General features: G+C 49.7%; 2 protein-coding genes across 2 annotated transcripts in view; one reads left to right on the forward strand and one right to left on the reverse strand.

The window, feature by feature from the left end:
* The first annotated feature begins 728 nt into the window (after positions 1–728).
* On the forward strand, positions 729–8,871 carry LOC309358701 (protein S100-A6-like). Its single transcript, XM_081892093.1, has 3 exons — positions 729–870; positions 7,304–7,451; positions 8,649–8,871. Exons 2-3 carry the CDS (start codon positions 7,314–7,316, stop codon positions 8,781–8,783), a joined length of 273 nt encoding a protein of 90 aa, XP_081748219.1. The 5' UTR covers positions 729–870; positions 7,304–7,313; the 3' UTR covers positions 8,784–8,871.
* A 4,604-nt stretch (positions 8,872–13,475) lies between these two features.
* Positions 13,476–17,238, reverse strand: part of CRTC2 (CREB regulated transcription coactivator 2) — a 37,941-nt gene continuing 34,178 nt past the window's right edge. The window contains exons 13-14 of the mRNA XM_081891447.1: positions 16,572–16,815; positions 13,476–14,657 (exon numbers count right to left, since the gene is read on the reverse strand). Coding sequence (XP_081747573.1) covers positions 14,449–14,657; positions 16,572–16,815 — 453 coding nt within the window. The 3' untranslated portion in view covers positions 13,476–14,448. The remainder of the gene's footprint in view (positions 14,658–16,571; positions 16,816–17,238) is intronic.

Below are 17,238 nucleotides of genomic sequence, written 5' to 3' on the forward strand. Positions count from 1 at the left end.
TTTTCACTCTATAAGATGCACCAGACCACAAGACGCACCTAGTTTTTGGAGGAGGAAAACAAGAAAAAAAATATTCTGAATCTCAGAAGCCAGAACTGCAAGAGGGATCGCTGCGCAGTGAAAGCAGCAATCCCTCTTACTGTTCTGGCTTCTGGAATAGCTGCGCAGCCTGCATTCACTCCATAAGACGCACACACATTTCCCCTTACTTTTTAGGAGGGAAAAAGTGAGTCTTATAGAGCAAAAAATACGGTATGTATGTATACACACACGTTCTTTGAAAATGATCAGGGGATCCGGCTGTGTGTTTAAGGGCCCGTCAAATCTCAGTTTGATTTGAAGGGCGGACAGACAGACACGGAGGGGAAACTGAGGCACAAGAACAAACGAAGGACCGAACGAACACCTGGAGGGGAAACTGAGGCCCAGAGGAAAAAGAAGAGAGAAAGAGAGGTGGGTGGGTGGATGGATGGAAGGGAAAGAAGGAAGCTCATCTGGAAAGGGAAACCAAGGCACAGAGCAAAGAGATAAAGTCTGTGAAAGGGAAGAAATGACAAGTTTCTAGCCCTCTGGGTGGAAATAGGCAAAAAGTCTCTCTTCCCTCTCCACTCTCTTTCTCTCTCTCTGCACCTGAGAAGTGTTGGAGGGTCTGGAACCTGGGAAAGAGTTAATACAGCAAATAAAGGTGGAGTTTGAAATACACAGAAAGTTTTGGGATGGGGGGGGCGTTGTTCCTCTTTGCATCCAATCAGCTGCCTCCTGGGACAGCCTCGGCTCCGCCTCTGCCTATTAAGTCCAGGCTGCCCCAGCTGTGGGCTACCACTTTCCCCATCGCTTCCTGCCACTCAGCACCGGACCATCTCGCTTCTGGTAAGTCTTGAATCCTGCTCCTCCCATCCACGGCTCCTCCATTTCGTTCCCATCATCTCCTGAGCTTTTGCAGAAGATTTCCCTGGTCCATGAGCCAGATGTGTCGCTTTTTTGCTCCAGATGTGCCTCTCCCTCCTCATTCCTAGTTCCCCTGTTCTTTTTTCCTCCTTAGGGACAGTCGAGAGACCATTTCAGAGATGTGGTTTCCTCCCCACTAACCTAGGAATAGTTTGGAAAAAAGTCGAACCTTTTAATATCCTTTCTGCCCTATCAGAAAGATCCTTTTGCCTAGCCCTCCCCTCCCTCGTTCTTGACAGGGAGATCCGATAGGTCTACTCGGAAGTAAGCCCCTTGAGTTCAACGGGGTTTGCATAAGTACAGGAGAGCAGCTTAGCAACGCGAGTTAAGGGTGCAATGGTTTATTTAATGATGTTCCTCCTCCATTCAAATATTGGGTGCTCTTTCGTTTAAAACCTCTTTCTTAAAAACCTTTTCATTACTTCTACTCTTCTCATTTAGGCGTCACTTTCTGCAAAAGAGAGAGGGGGGGCGTTGAATTCTAGAGCTGTTCTAACTCCGGATTTCCCGTTTGCATTTTGGCTTCTGGTTAAGTCGCTTTCAGACTCTCTCTCTCTCTCTCTTGGGCAGAAAGTCTGGAAGCGACTTAACCAGAAGCCAAAATGCAAACGGGAAATCCGGAGTTAGTACAGCTCTGGAATTCAATGCCCCTCTCTCTCTCTCCTCTGCCCCACCCGCAGGTTTGAGATTTAAGCTGCAATAATAAAGGCGGTGTCTCTGGGCATACGCAGAGCGCTTGTCCTCTCGCCGCTGAACTACAGCAGCGAGCGCGTCGCTCTTTTGCGCTCAGGGAGCCGCTCCCTTGTAAATGGAAACTTACATTCCCTCGGCTTTGCTTCCATTGGGCAAAATGCGCTTCCCCCCAACCCAAGCCTTTGCCATGTGGGGTTTTTCCACGGCTGCGGGGAGGGAGCGGGTGGGCGTTGCGCTCCCCACCCGAGGAATTTTGCAAGCCTCTCGAAACTGGGAGGTGCCCAGAGTCCAAACGGAGACAGTTTGGAGCCTGACGCATGAAGCTGTGCTGCAAGAGCGCAGGAAAAAGGAAGGATGTTTGGGGAGGGGGGGTGATGGGTGACAGAAATAGGGAATTGCCCAAGGGTGGGGCATCACACGCACCCACGGATTCCCCCCCCCTCCATGCTTGCTTAGCTTGTGCCGCTTGCAAACTTTGCGCATCAAGACTGCGCCACACGCCCTCCTGGCCTCTGGTGGGGAGGCGTGATAATGCACACAGTCCCAGTAATTTCGTTGCAAAACATTTGCATCCTACATTTAAAGCGCCCTCATGCCGCTTTTAACTGCCATGCCCTTTTAACTTCCCTACAAGCATCCTGTAAACCAGGGGTCAGAAAACTTTTTCAGCAGGGGGCCGGTCCCCTGCCCCTCAGACCTTGTGGGGGGCCAGACTATATTTTGAAAAAATAATAATGAACGAATTCCTATGCCCCACAGATAACCCAGAGATGCATTTTAAATAAAAGGACACTTCCTACTCGTGTAAAAACACGCTGATTCCCGGACCGTCTGCGGGCCGGGTTTAGAAGGCGATTGGGCCGGATCCGGTCCCCGGGCCTTAGTTTGCCTACCCCTGTGTTTTTTAATGTTTAATATTTTATTATGATTTTATATGTGTTGGAAGCTGCCCAGAGTGGCTGGGGCAACCCGGTCAGATGGGCGGGGTGCAAATTAATGATGATATTAATGATAATAATAAATTACCTGCAGTTCCCAGGGTGCCTAGGGGGAAGCCATGGAATAAGAGTGTTTTAGATGGGTGTGATTATATGCCATCCTCTAGAACAGGAATGGGAGCATCTGTGACCTATGGGACAACTACAGCTCCCATCAGCCAATGGCCAAAGGTGATGAGAGTTGTAGTCCAACCGCATCCTGAAGGGCCCGCAGGTTAGTGGTTGGACCACAACTCCCATCATCCTTGGCCACTTCTTGTGCCAGCCGAGGCTGATGGGAACTGTAGTTCTGTAGGGCGCCAGGTTGCTCCCCAATGCCCTCATTTCCACAGGCAACTGGTCCCTATGCAATTTGCTCAATGGTGAGGCAGCACACCTGTAGGGCGTGGCTGGGCCTTGCTCTCTCTCTCCACAAATCTAGCTGTCGAGCACATGTCATCGGGCCTCGTGTGGTTTTCATTTGCTACTGCGTTGGGGGGACGGAGACTGGGGATGCCCCAAACTGCAGACAAAGGGAACAGCAATTATTATTATTATTATTATTATTATTATTATTATTATTATTATTATACCCCGCCCTCCCCAGCCAAGGCTGGGCTCAGGGCGGCTAACAACCAATAATAAAAACAAGTTGAATGAATACAACCTAAGAAACAAGATTAAAATACAAAATTAAACATTACAATGCAGCCTCATCACAGGAGGAGAAAGGAAAAAAAGAAAGAGGGGGAGGGAATCAAATTGACTCCAAGCCAAAGGCCAGGCGGAACAACTCTGTCTTACAGGCCCTGCGGAAAGAAATCTGATCCAACAGGGCCCTGGTCTCATGACACAGAGCGTTCCACCAGGCCGGAGCCAGTGCTGAAAAGGCCCTGGCTCTGGTTGAGGCTAATCTGACTTCCTTAGGGCATGGGACCTCTAGAGTGTTGCTATTTATGGACCTTAAGGTCCTCCGTGGGGCATACCAGGAGAGGCGGTCCCGTAGGTACAAGGGTCCTAGGCCATGAAGGGCTTTAAAGGTCAGAACCAGCACCTTAAATCTGACCCTGTACTCCACCAGGAGCCAGTGCAGCTAGAAAAGCACTGGGTGAATATGCTCCCATGGCAGAGACCCCGTGAGGATTTGATGCGCTGCTTCCGTGCCCCTTCTGTTTGCTATTGCACCTGTAGATAAGGTGGTGATCTTTTTCCGCCCAGCAAGAACACCCTGTATGCTTTCTCACTCTCTCTGAAGAGGCCAGATAAGATCACCACCACCTTAAAAAAAAACCCATCTAGAAACCACTGCTGTTCTCATAAACCATGACGGATTCAGGGTGGGTTGTTGATTCTTAAGATTGTGCAAAAATGAGAACTTGCGGAACTGGATCTTGAAACTGCTGCGGCTGCCGCTGCCTATCATACTTTTTGCAGCACAGCACCTTGTAGGTTCAATGCCCGACTTGGAGAGAACCCTGCCTGAAATTCTGACGAGCTGCTGCCGGTCAGTGTATACAGTAGTGAGTTAGATGGACCACAGCTCTGACTCAATATACTGCAGCTTCCTCTATTCCCAATTAAGTCAGACCTTAATCCGGAACTATGAGGACTGGAATCTTACTTTATTTTTATTTATTTATTTTTAAAATAAATTTTATTAAATTTTCCACCGTGATAACACAAACCACAAAGCAAGATGCTACACAAAAACAGAAAAGGAAAAAGGAAAAAAAGGGGGGGGGACAATAAACAGATAGACAATAATAACAAACTTAATTCTTCACAAATCCAACCTTTTAAACATCTTGGTTGACTTCCTCAAATCCCTCCCTTCTGGGTTTTCGTGTAATTAAAAGTAACAGCTTTCCAATATCATTATTAACTAAAACAATTTCCAATTATAGTCCATCTTATTCACTTTTCTTAACATTCTGAATCCCATTTATTTAATTATAACTTAATTTGATCCTAGGCCTATTTGTTTCTTTCAAGTAATTTCTAATTTTTTATATTACAATATTTATTCAAATAGTCCTTAAATTTCCTCCAGTCCTCTTGAAACTCCCCTTCTTTCTGGTCGCGGATTCTTCCAGTCAGGTCAGCTTGCTCCGAAAAGCCAATCATCTTCATCTGCCAATCTTCCACTATTGGTAGTTCTTGTCTTTTCCAATTTTTAGCAAGTAATATTTGGGCGGCCGTTGTGGCATACAAAAACAATTTAACATCTTTCTTGGGTGGAATCTTACTTTATTTTTAAGGGAAGGCCCGCAGGCAGCTCAGCGAGAGAGTCGCTGCCTTGATGTGGGTTGGGACGAGAGAGGATTCTCCTCCTCTCGTCGCTCAGCTTTCAGCACAGGAGAAGCGTTAAGCCTAAAATAACACCTCTTGCTGTGACTTCTAAGACTTCTGGTCCTTACCCCTGTGGGCATGTTCCTTCCCAGGATTAAGAGACCGCACCCTGTGATCAGCTAGGATGACAGAGTGCCACAAGGACACACTGTCTCCTGGCAACAGGCCATGCCAAGAGAGGATATCACAATGGGCGAGTGGGCCTAGTCGCAAGACAAATTATAGCTCAGTCCTAAGCCTGCCTGACCTCTGTCCCCCGGAACATAGGAAGCTGTTCTGTTGAGTCAAACCATTGGCAGAGGCTCTCCAGAGTTTCAGAAAAAGGTCTCCCCCAGTCCCAGCTGGATATTGAACCCAGGATCTTGTGCATAAAAAGCAGACACTCTTATCTCTGAGCTACAAGTCCTTCCTCCACCTCTTATTTCAGATGGGCTAGGTAAAGGTAAAGGTACCCCTGCCCGTACGGGCCAGTCTTGACAGACTCTGGGGTTGTGCGCCCATCTCACTTAAGAGGCCAGGGGCCAGCGCTGTCCGGAGACACTTCCGGGTCACGTGGCCAGTGTGACAAAGCTGCATCTGGCGAGCCAGAGCCGCACACGGAAACGCCGTTTACCTTCCCGCTGGTAAGCGGTCCCTATTTATCTACTTGCACCCGGAGGTGCTTTCGGACTGCTAGGTTGGCAGGCGCTGGGACCGAGCAGCGGGAGCGCACCCCGCCGCAGGGATTCGAACCGCCGACCTTTCGATCGGCAAGTCCTAGGCGCTGAGGCTTTAACCCACAGCGCCACCTGCGTCCCTACAGATGGGCTACCCTTTATTAAAAAAAAACAAAAACCAGTATTATAAAGCGATGCATTATATTAATACTTTTTTCACGCATCCTAAAAGCATTGGGAAACTCTCCCACAGACTGTGAGGAGAGGCAACCAAGTGACATCACAGGTGCTAGCCAATAGGCACCCTACATGCATACCCTTCCCGGTTTAACCCGAACCACGTTGCAAGCTTGTAGAACAAGTCCCCCCCCCCAAAAAAAAAATTGCCTTGGGGAAAGCAGTTGCCTTATTTTTGCAGTGAACGTGGTGCTACCAGACTGCCATCCCCACCCCCTTCATCTAAATATTTTCTTTCTTTGTTGCAGTCAAAACAAAAACTGGAACCAACTTTTAAAAAGAAAAGGAATATGGGTAGTGAACCTCAGGCCCCAGGAACTAAATGTGGGCCTACAGCTTCTCTGTTTGGCCCCTGGGACCCCCCTCCATGTTGCATTTTTTGTCTTTTTCCTGAGACATACCCCTCAGCAGCCCTTATTTCCACGTTCCTTGTTTCTGCCTGGCTTAGAAGTCCAACAGAAGCTTCTTCCTAGCCTGGATGGAGGGTAGTGTACAGAGAAAGTTGCCTAGTGTACAAGGGCAAAATTCACATTTGTCAGGTCAGCCACTTTTGCCTGTGGCCCCCGGAAGGCTGTCTGGCCCTCAGGCTGAAGATAAGTTCCCCAGCCCTGTTTTACATTAACAAGTGCAACTCGAACCCGTGCCTGCAGCTCTTTAAACTTGTTCTCTGCTGCTCATGCAGACGCAGTGATGCTTATGGGATTTTTATTAAATAAAATACAGTGGTACCTCGGGTTAAGTACTTAATTCTTTCCGGAGGTCCGTTCTTAACCTGAAACTGTTCTTAACCTGAAGCACCAGTTTAGCTAATGGGGCCTCCTGCTGCCGCTGTGCCGCCGGAGCCCGATTTCTGTTCTTATCCTGAAGCAAAGTTCTTAATCTGAAGCACTATTTCTGGGTTAGCGGAGTCTGTAACCTGAAGCGTATGTAACCTGAAGCGTATGTAACCCGAGGTACCACTGTAAAGTAAGTGTGTTAGAGAGGTAAAGGTAAAGGGACCCCTGACCATGAGGTCCAGTCATGGCCGACTCTGGGGTTGCAGCACTCATCTCGCTTTATTGGCTGAGGGAGCCGGCGTACAGCTTCCGGGTCTTGTGGACAGCATGACTAAGCCGCTTCTGGCAAACCAGAGCAGCGCACGGAAACGCCGTTTACCTTTCTGCCAGAGTGGTACCTATTTATCTACTTGCCCTTGGACGTGCTTTCGAACTGCTAGGTTGGCAGGAGCAGGGACCGAGAAACGGGAGCTCACCCCGTCACGGGGATTTGAACCGCCAACCTTCTGATCAGCAAGCCCTAGGCTCTGTGGTTTAACCCACAGCGCCACCCGCCTCCCTTTGCGTTAGAGAAGTAGGCAGCAGGAAAGCTTTGGAAGGCCGGCTTTCCCCTCCCAATCCGTACAGCCTCTTGAACTCTCCCCGTTCTGTCTTGCCCCTTTTTCAGATCTCTCGCCATGGCAGCACCTCTTGACCAAGCTATCGGCCTGCTGGTTGTCACCTTCCACAGATACGCCGGCAAGGATGGCGATAAGAACACCCTAAGCAAGAAGGAATTGAAGGAGCTGATTCAGAAGGAGCTCACCATTGGACCGGTGAGGATGGGGGAAAGGACCAAATATGCTCAGAGTTCCTATTTGAGGATGAAGGAAGCTGGGGCTACACAGGGACAAATCCTGTCTCTCGCTCTCTCTCTCTCCCCCCACCAAATTAAAAGCTCTGCAATGTGACCATGGTGGGGTAGATTAAGCCGTATGACCTACCGTATATCCCCACTGGCTCAAAACGGCTTGCCCCTGTTGCTTAATAATAATAATAATAATTTATTTGTACCCCGCCCATTTGGCCTGGCCTCCTCAGCCACTCTGGGCAGCCTCCACAAAGACCAAAAATACACTAAGATGTCACACATTAAAAACTTCCCTGAACAGGGCTGCTTTAAGATGTCTCCTAAATGTCAGATAGTTGTTGTTCTCTTTGACATCTGGTGGGAGGGCGTTCCACAGGGCGGGTGCCACCACCGAGAAGACCCTCTGCCTGGTTCCCTGTAACTTCACTTCTCACAGGGAGGGAACCGCCAGAAGGTCCTCAGCGCTGGACCTCAGTGTCCTGGTTGAACGATGGGGGTGGAGACGCTCCTTCAGGTATACTGGACTGAGGCCATTTAGGGCTTTAAAGGTCAACACCAAGACTTTGAATTGTGCTCTGCAAAGTGCTGGGAGCCAATGTAGGTCTTTCAAGACCGGTGTTATGTGGTCTTGGATACAGAAGGACACCCACCCACCCTAGACCTTTCCCCACAAGTGGAGAAGCATGTGGGTGGATGGAGAGAACGAGCAGGGGGGGTATGAACGGGTGGGAAGCAGGTGAAACAGTCCCTTCATGACCCGCTTTGGGCTAAATCCTCAATAAAGGAGCTTTTCAGTTAAAATTCCATCAAATGTTCAGGAAGCCACGGAGACGAATCTGTCGCGCGATGGCCTCAGGAAATGAGAAAGTATAGGAGACAGTCAGGTGCCAGGGCGAGGTCTTAATCCCAAAAGGAGGGTATAAAGAACGCCTTCTGTGCATGTGCAGAGCGAGACTCAGACAGCATTAAAGGAGGAGCAAGGTGTCGCCAACAGCATCTCCCATCGCTTTCCCCCACCTGCGATAAAAGTAATGCTATTATTCATACTAAACCTTGCCTCCCCCCACAAGTTTCCCAGAAAATCGCCTCAAATGTTGAAACGGAAAGCAAAGGCCTTGTTCCACTGAGCATTCTAAATTTGTGATTTCGTTGTCTATTCCAGAAACTGCAAGATGCAGAGATACAGGCATTAATGAAAGATCTGGACCGCAATGGGGACCAAGTGGTGAACTTCCAGGAATACGTCACTTTCCTGGGTGCCCTGGCAATGATTTACAACGAAGCTTTGAGTTCGTAAATGTACACCCCGGTGGGCTGAGGTTTTGTGGTTTGGGATTATACCTCTGTAGGCGGTTTCACGTCCAATAAAATTTAAGTTTTGTAAAGTTTGGCTCCGCATCCCGTGACTTTTACCAAAGAGATCCCATGGTGTGTGAACAGGTAACTCGCAAGTCCTACGCATTCAGCTTTATGTGCTTGGCAAAAAAGGAAAGGGAAAAAACGGAAATTAAAAAGGGGACCGTTTTTTGGGGGGGGAGAGACAGGCATTCCCACCCATCATTGCACACAGTGTTTTGACTATGCTTTGCCCTCACAGAACTACATTTCCCAGAATTTCATGAGAAAGAGTATTGATTGCTAAACAACACACACACTCTCTGTAAGGGGAATAACTGGTCTCAGCACCCCTGACTAACAACAGCTCCCAGAATCCTTTGGGGGAAGCCATGACTGTTGGAAGTTGTGCTTTAAATGTATGGTGCGAATGTTTCCTAAAAGCAGCATCGCCGATATTTTTAGAACAGCGGGAATATCTGGATTTTTTAGGGAAGTGCTATGAGTGTCAGTCACAAAATGGCTGTTGGAGAGAGGAGTGGCATAAGTCAAAATGGTTGCCATTTTTAGAAACAGCGGGTTCCGGGGGAATCCTATATTCACAAGGTGGTCCAGGCTGGCAGAAGCTGTCCAGTTTCAGGCCAGCAACAATTCTCATACCTACCTGAAGATGTGGCTGAGACCTATCACCAGGCCTCTTCTCATCTTCAGCATTGGCGCTCTAATCACACACACACACACCCCAACATTTTTTGGATGAAAATAAGCACCTTCTATTCTATTATCATCATCATCGTCATCATCTATTTATACCCTGCCCATCTGACTGGGCTACCCCAGCCACTCTGGGCGGATTCCAACAGACTGGTACCTCGGGTTAAGTACTTAATTCGTTCCGGAGGTCCATTCTTAACCTGAAACTGTTCTTAACCTGAAGCACCACTTTAGCTAATGGGGCCTCCTGCTGCCGCTGTGCCGCCGGAGCACGATTTCTGTTCTCATCCTGAAGCAAAGTTCTTAACCTGAAGCACTATTTCTGGGTTAGCAGAGTCTGTAACCTGAAGCGTATGTAACCCGAGGTACCACTGTACACAAAACATTAAAAGAAAACCTTCTCTATACAGGGCTGCCTTTAGATGGCTATGGGGTTAAGAGAACTCCATACCTTCCAACATTTCTCCGATGGAAATAGGGACGTCCTAAGGGAAAATGGGACATTCCAGGATCGAATCAGAAACCGGGACGGCTTCTGTAACTCTGGGACCGTCCCTGGAAAATAGGGAACCTTGGAAGGTCCATAGTCAACACCATTGCAGCAGCATGTTTTGCGATATAAAAGAAAAGATTTCACACAATAGCGCTGAACAGAAACCAAGCCGTTGTTCCACAAAAGCAGTTTGCATGTTAAAAATATCATTAAAAAGATGGAAGGGGCTAAAGAAGCAAGCAAAAGGGGGTGGGATTTGGGAGTAGGAAGAGAGGGCGAATTGTAAAGGGAGAAGGGTTTGGTCAGGGGTGGGGAATGGGAAAAGGGGTAAGTCTGATTGGGGGGCAGGGGTTCGTACCCCCTAGTCTCACACACACCCCAGCCAACGAACAGAAACAGAAGCCCCTTTAAAGAACACCATCAAGAATAAATTTGCTGGGTGGGATTCTGAAAGGCCTTTTGGGTGGGGGATGACACAGAACATGGAGCCAGCCCAGACTGCTGGGCCGATCTGGTTCAGTCTTGTCCACATTCTGGCAACAGCTCTACAGTGTTTCAGACAGGAGCATTCCCATTTCTACCCTGAGACGCCAGAGATTTAACCTGTGACCTTCAGTCTGGACGGCAGGTGCTCTCTGCCAGTGACTTGGTTCCCTTCCTGGGTATAGATCCTTTTCAGCAGCAGCTTGTGACACACCACCCTGCCTTCTGCAGCTAAGCAGACCCCCCAGATTCAGTCTCTCTCAATGCAGCGGCAATTGCCGGAGGGCGACAGCAGGGAGCGCTATTGCCTCCCTGCTCTGCTGCTGAGCCAGGAGCGGCTCTACTACAAAACTAATGATGTTTAAGCTTCAGAGCGCCTCATCCCCCAGACCCCAGAAGCAAATTTAGTCCATGCTGCTTAGCGTTTTGAGGTCTAGTAGACACAATTTGAGTCACACGATTTATCTTTTGCAGTATGTATTTCAAGAACCCCCAAGTTTGAGAGTCAGAAGTACAGATGTGGTAAAGAAGAAAGCAGTGATTACCCAGACCCCATTGCTGGTTGCGGAGCAGCCCTCATAACAGTTCGACCTTCAGGGACCCAAAAATGTTGGTCCGCCACTGTTCTGAGCTTTCCAGGGGGATCTGGTTGGGCTTTGGCTGCAGGATCTGATTTCTTTCCACAGGGCCTGTAAGACAGAGTTGTTCTGCCTGGCCTTTGGCTTGGAATCAACTTGATCCCCCTCCCCCTCTTTCCTTTCTCCTTCTGTGATGGAACTCCTATTTGGGGACTTCCCTGGCTTTTTTCTGGCCCACGTAGGACCAGTCTGGATAGTTGGCCTTGGTGAAGATTTGACGTTTTCATCCCCAAAAAGTTTTTGATTTGAGTTTCTACCGAAATGAGGCTGCATTTTAATGTTGTATTTTAATCTTGTTTTGAAGTTGTATTTTAATCAATTGTTTTTATACCAGGTGCTAGCCGCCCTGAGCCCAGTCTTGGCTGGGGAGGGCGGGGTATAAATAAAATTTATTATTATTATTGTGGGGGGAAATGGACCAAGTGGACCATCTATGTTAGAGCTCTTCTCAAGGAGTACCACTCATGGGACTGACCCCTTACTCACCTAGTTAAAAGTGCACTTAGACTCTCGCCTGCCAGGTAAGGTCAACACAATGGGGTGGAGGGAGATTTTGCAGGTGTACTTATTTTGTGGCACCACCAGGTGGCACTCTGGCTGCATTAATTCTCCCGGCAGGTGTCACTCGCAAGTTTTGTAGTCTTACCCAAAAAATCTGGATCTCAGATGTGGAGCTTTCTGCTATTTATCTATCAAATGGGAAGCTAGACTTTGAGTGCAAAGTTATGAGGGAGCAAGTTAACGTGGTTACAACGCAGGCCACAGCCTGATCGGCTCAGGATTCCTGAGTGCTGGTGTAATTCCTTACGTGATCATAGGGACATTTTCATCCGAGGAATGCTGGAGGGCACGCAAATCTTTTGCAGGCCTTTCAGGGAAGACTCCGTATCGAAAATTAATCCAAGCAATGCTCAGAAACTGGAAAATGTTGAAAGGGAACAGGGTAGCAAGACCAACCAGCCACACCTTTGCTTAGTCCAAAGCTTGTTACCACCTAGTCTTGCTTCTGGAAAGTTATGGGCCCTTTGTTTCCAGGTAAACGATCTTGCTTCGTGTAGCTAAACCATGGACGAATAAGGCTCTTGGCCAATGCAAAATTTGGGGAGGAATAAGGCGATCGGTGACCACTAGCCAGGATGTTCTGCCTCCAGAGTCGGCAACAGAGTCGCAAGTGGGAAGAACCCATTGTGTTTGGGTTCGCATTGGGGTATCTAGTTGGCCAACTGAACAGCTGCACGCTAAAATCAAGGGCAAAGGAGTCACTGAAATCTCTGTGCTGCTGTTTTAACTATGGAATTCACTCCATAAATGACAATAACGGGCATGAACTTAGAGGTTTTTAGAAGACTGGGCAAATTCTTGGGAGGATCTGGCTAGGAATGGCTACCAGCTACCTCTACGGTCAGAGCAGGGCCAGCACACCCATGAGGCAAGGTGCGGCAGTCGCCCCAGGCAGTAGATCCGGCCTCTGAGGAGCCCACTGCTGCCCCCTGGTTAAGAGTGGTAGTCTCGTAATCTGGGGAACTGGGTTCGTGTCTCCGCTCCTCCACATGCAGCTGCTGGGTGACCTTGGGCCAGTCACACTTCTCTGAAGTCTCTCAGCCCCACTCACCTCACAGAGTGTTTGTTGTGGGGGAGGAAGGGAAAGGAGATTGTTAGCCGCTTTGAGACTCCTTAAAGGGAGTGAAAGGCGGGATATCAAATCCAAACTCCTCCTCCTCTTCTTCTTCTTCTTCTTCTTCTTCTTCTTCTTCTTCTTCTTCTTCTTCTCTGGCTGCGAAAGATGAGGCGGCCAAGAGCTGCCATATTCTGTTTTGCTTCAAGCCGCCTGGGCTGCCTCTGGGTCAGAGACGGTATCCTTCTGAATACCGATAGCTGGTAATTGCAGGAGGGGAGGCTGCTTTCGCACTCGGGTTCGGTTGTGGGTGCCCCATTGAGGCTCCTGAGAGAACAGGGATGCGGGACTACATGGGCCATGGGCCTCATCCGGCAGCACTTCCCTTAGTAAATTCGTGTGCCCAGGAATCCCACCCAAGATCACATGAAACCGGTCCAGAGAATTTTGCATCGTTTTTTCCTCTTTCGCCGAGACCACGTGGCAAGCGGCTTCTGAAAACCAGGGGTGGATGGGCTCCCAAAGTTTTGTGTCAGAAGCAGACCAGATGCCGGGGGCGAAATGTAGCTCAGGCGTCGCCCTGAGCCCCTTCCTTGCAGGCTGTGGGCAGCTGCTTTGGAAAAAAAGAGAACCCGAGGCTGGGACAGTCCCCACCCTGATCTGGCAGGACGAACCGCCGCCCGGAAAACCACACAAAAACCAGTGACGGAATGTTGTTATAATTAACATATATTTTAAAAAATAATAATAAAATCACTCTGGTTTATCTCTTCCACAGTGGGGGCGGAGGGGAAGGAAAGGTGAGGTATGGGCTGAACCCCAACCACGGACCCCGCTACTTTGAGATCCCCCCCCCTCTGCCCGAACTCAAGCACAGAAGCCAGACCTCATGACAGATAAGGATGCAAAGTTACAAGTGCTTTACAAGAGAAACGCCCCCCTTTCTTCCTCTCCCCCACATGTACACGGCAGCTCAGGAGGAGGGGTGGGGGGCAGGAGAGAAGGGCAGTTATGTACATAATTGCTTTTCTTTAAAATAAAATTTTAAAAAAACATGATTAGGCCAAAAAAAGAGAGAAAACGAGAACGTAACCCGCCCGCCCCCCCCAAATGCTCTGCACGCTACGAAAGTCTCTATAGCTATCGGGTGCAGGTACGAAATATACACAGGAATAAACTTGGGGAAACGAAATGGCTGGAATTGATTTTGAGGGAGGGGGCAGACACTTGGATTCACACAAATGCGAGCTCCCCCCAACCCCCCGATTCAAGGGAACTGGAACGCTAACACCTAGATTGCGTACGTTCTCTCCCGCTTTGGGGAGGATGCTGAAAACTCTCGTGGCCTGCCCCCCCCCTCTAAAGAGTGCATAGGCTTCTTCCCTGACCCTGGGGGGGGGTCGACCCCTGCCCCGGTCCCCTATAACCTGGGATTGCAAGTGCTCGTTGCAAAGTCCGGTCCCGGAGCACCCTAGGAGGCATTTTAAGCTTGGAGGGGATGACGACACTTGGGGTGGAAAGGCAGGGTGGGCAAACACAATCTCCGCTGTCCCCAGCCCCTCTTGCCCGGCGCCTCTGGTTTAGGAAAGCAAAAAAAAAAAGTCGTCCTTTTGTTTTTTCGTGGCTCAAGAGGGTCCACCTCGCAGGGGTGGCGTTTCTCGGCGCTGCGCCTCTCTCCCTTCCTTCACTGGAGTCGGTCGGTGCGGAAAGAATCCTCGACGGCCGGGTCGGTCAGCAGGGCGTAGGGGTCGCTCAGCATGTTGAGTCCGTCCAAAGTGAGCGGCTCGATCCTCAGGTCCTCATCCAGACCCAGGGAGGAGGAGTCCATCTCAAAGCCCGGCATGCCCGCCAGGACGGTGGCGATCTCCCTGGAGATCCCGGGTGGGGAGTCCCCTAGAGGAGGGAAGGATCGGAGAGCAAAAAGAGATGTACAGACACAGAAAAGTTTCTTCCTCACACGGTGCATACCGTAGATTCCGGCTTATTAGGCGAATGGGCGTATAAGACGACCCCAATTGACAGCTGCCAATTTGGGAGGTCGACTTATACGCCCAGTCTTATTCGCGGCAGTGGCAGTGGGCAGCAGGCTCCGTGCCGGGAGGAAGCACCCTGGAGAAGCTGCCCAGCGGTGCTAAGCCAGCTTCGCTGGGCAGCTGCCTCCCGGCACGGAGCGGAGCCCACTGCCCACTACAGCTGCCCAGCGAACCCATACCCGGTGTATAAGATGACCCCCGACTTTTTAGAGGATTTCCCGGGGTTAAAAAGTCATCTTATACGCTGGAATCTACGGTAGTTAAATTGTGCAATTCTACGTGGGGCCACCTTTGAACTACAAACTAATCCAGAATGCGGCAGCTGGACTGATGACTCCTAGCAGCCACCAGGACAGTATAACAGTGGTCCTGAAGGATCTACACTGACTCCTAGTACGTTTCCGAGCACAGTTCAAAGTGTTGGTGCTTTTAAAGCCCTAAGCAGCCTTGGCCCAGTATACCTGAAGGAGCGTCTCCACCCCCATCATTCAGCCCGGACACTGAGGTCCAGTGCCAAGGGCCTTCTGGTGGTTCCCTCTCTGCGAGAAGTGAAGTTGCAGAAAACCAGGCAGAGGGCCTTCTCGGTGGTGGTGCCCACCCTGTGGAATACCCTCCCATTAGATGTCAAGGAGGTAAATAAGTAAACAACTTTTAGAAGACATCTGAAGGCAGCCCTGTTTAGGGAAGTTTTTAATGTTCGATGTGCTAGTATATTTTTATATGTGTTGGAAGCCGCCCAGAGGGGCTGGGGCAACTGAGATGGGAAGGGTACAAATAATAAAATCATTAGACAAATTCATCTATCAAAGGCTACTATAATTGGTGTTACACTTTCCCGAGGGAGGTTTGTCTGGCACCTTCATGCTATTTCGCCAAGCAAAAACGTTCCCTCTTCCACCAGGCCTTGGGCTGATCAATATTCTACAGTATTTTAAATTTGTCTGGGGAGGGTGTGCGCACGCTGCTATCCTGTTTTGCTTTTGTTCTACTTATTTGCGCTTTTATCCTGCATTTTCATCTTGCGAACCACCACGAGATCTTCGGATGAAGGGTGGCGCAGAATTTTAATAAATAAATTAAAATAACCACGATGGCTATGCTTTGCCTCTGCAGTTCCCAGAGTGAGGCAGTTGTTTCAGACGGCGGATCTGGACAATTGCCTCTTCGCTCTTACTTTTCCTGCCCAAAAATATTAGGCTACAGACAGCATCTTAAAAAGTAGAGACATCACCTTGGGAACAAAGGTCCGTATAGTTAAAGCTATGGTTTTCCCAGTAGTGATGTATGGAAGTGAGAGCTGGACCATAAAGAAGGCTGATCGCCGAAGAATTGATGCTTTTGAATTATGGTGCTGGAGGAGACTCTTGAGAGTCCCATGGACTGCAAGAAGATCAAACCTCTCCATTCTGAAGGAAATCAGCCCTGAGTGCTCACTGGAAGGACAGATCCTGAAGCTGAGGCTCCAATACTCTGGCCACCTCATGAGAAGAGAAGACTCCCTGGAAAAGACCCTGATGTTGGGAAAGATGGAGGGCACAAGGAGAAGGGGACGACAGAGGACGAGATGGTTGGACAGTGTTCTCGAAGCTACCAGCATGAGTTTGACCAAACTGTGGGAGGCAGTGGAAGACAGGAGTGCCTGGCGTGCTCTGGTCCAGGGGGTCATGAAGAGGCGGACACGACTAAACGACTAAACAACAACAACACCTGTCAGGATGTTTCCCCCCGACCCCAAGGTGGGTTTCGCTCCCTCCTCCCCACTCTCTCCCCTTACCTGTGAGAATGATATTGGGGATGGGGCCATGGCGGTTTGAGTTGCTCAGGTTCTGGCGGTTGAGCAGGTGGGGGTCGTGCGTGCTGCTGCTGCTACTGCTGCTGCTGGTGTTTGTGGTCCCACTGCCCGACAAGCCCATGTTGTCGCCTTGCGGGTAATTTAAGGCACCCAGGTCGTCCGAGAAGGCGTTGCTGTTGAACGCGAAGCCTCCGCTCATGTTGTCCATGTAGCCGTATTGATCGAACTGCGGAAAGGAAGGCTGGAGTGGGCTTGGGCCGGTTTTGGTGCTACGTTGCAGGATGGGACAGGTGGGGAGGACGGGCTGTCTCTCTCTCTCTCTCACACACACACACCTGAGGCAGGCAGGCCCAGAAAACCACCCCTCGCTTCATAAGGAAGAAGCTGCCTTATGAACTGGCTGGAATCAAGGAGTTGCCAGTGCTTGAGGTGGGCAGTTTTAAAGTAAAGGTAAAGGTACCCCTGCCCGTACGGGCCAGTCATGTCCGACTCTAGGGTTGCGCGCTTATCTCACTTAAGAGGCCAGGGGCCAGCGCTGTCCGCAGACACATTCGGGTCACGTGGCCAGCATGAAGAAGCTGCTCTGGCGAGCCTGCACCAATGCAGCGCACGGAAACGCCGTTTACCTTCCCGCCAGAGTGGTACCTAT

Source organism: Podarcis melisellensis (assembly GCF_964234715.1).
Source record: "Podarcis melisellensis genome assembly, chromosome: 16".
Taxonomy (NCBI): Eukaryota; Metazoa; Chordata; class Lepidosauria; order Squamata; family Lacertidae; genus Podarcis; species Podarcis melisellensis.

What these genes read in the sequence shown, in the direction of transcription:
- LOC309358701 (XM_081892093.1), top strand. Translation starts at nt 7,314, where the DNA reads ATGGCAGCACCTCTTGACCAAGCTATCGGCCTGCTGGTTGTCACCTTC. An exon ending in AGGAGCTCACCATTGGACCG is followed by an intron (nt 7,452 to 8,648) that starts GTGAGGATGGGG and finishes TGTCTATTCCAG; the next exon opens with AAACTGCAAGATGCAGAGAT.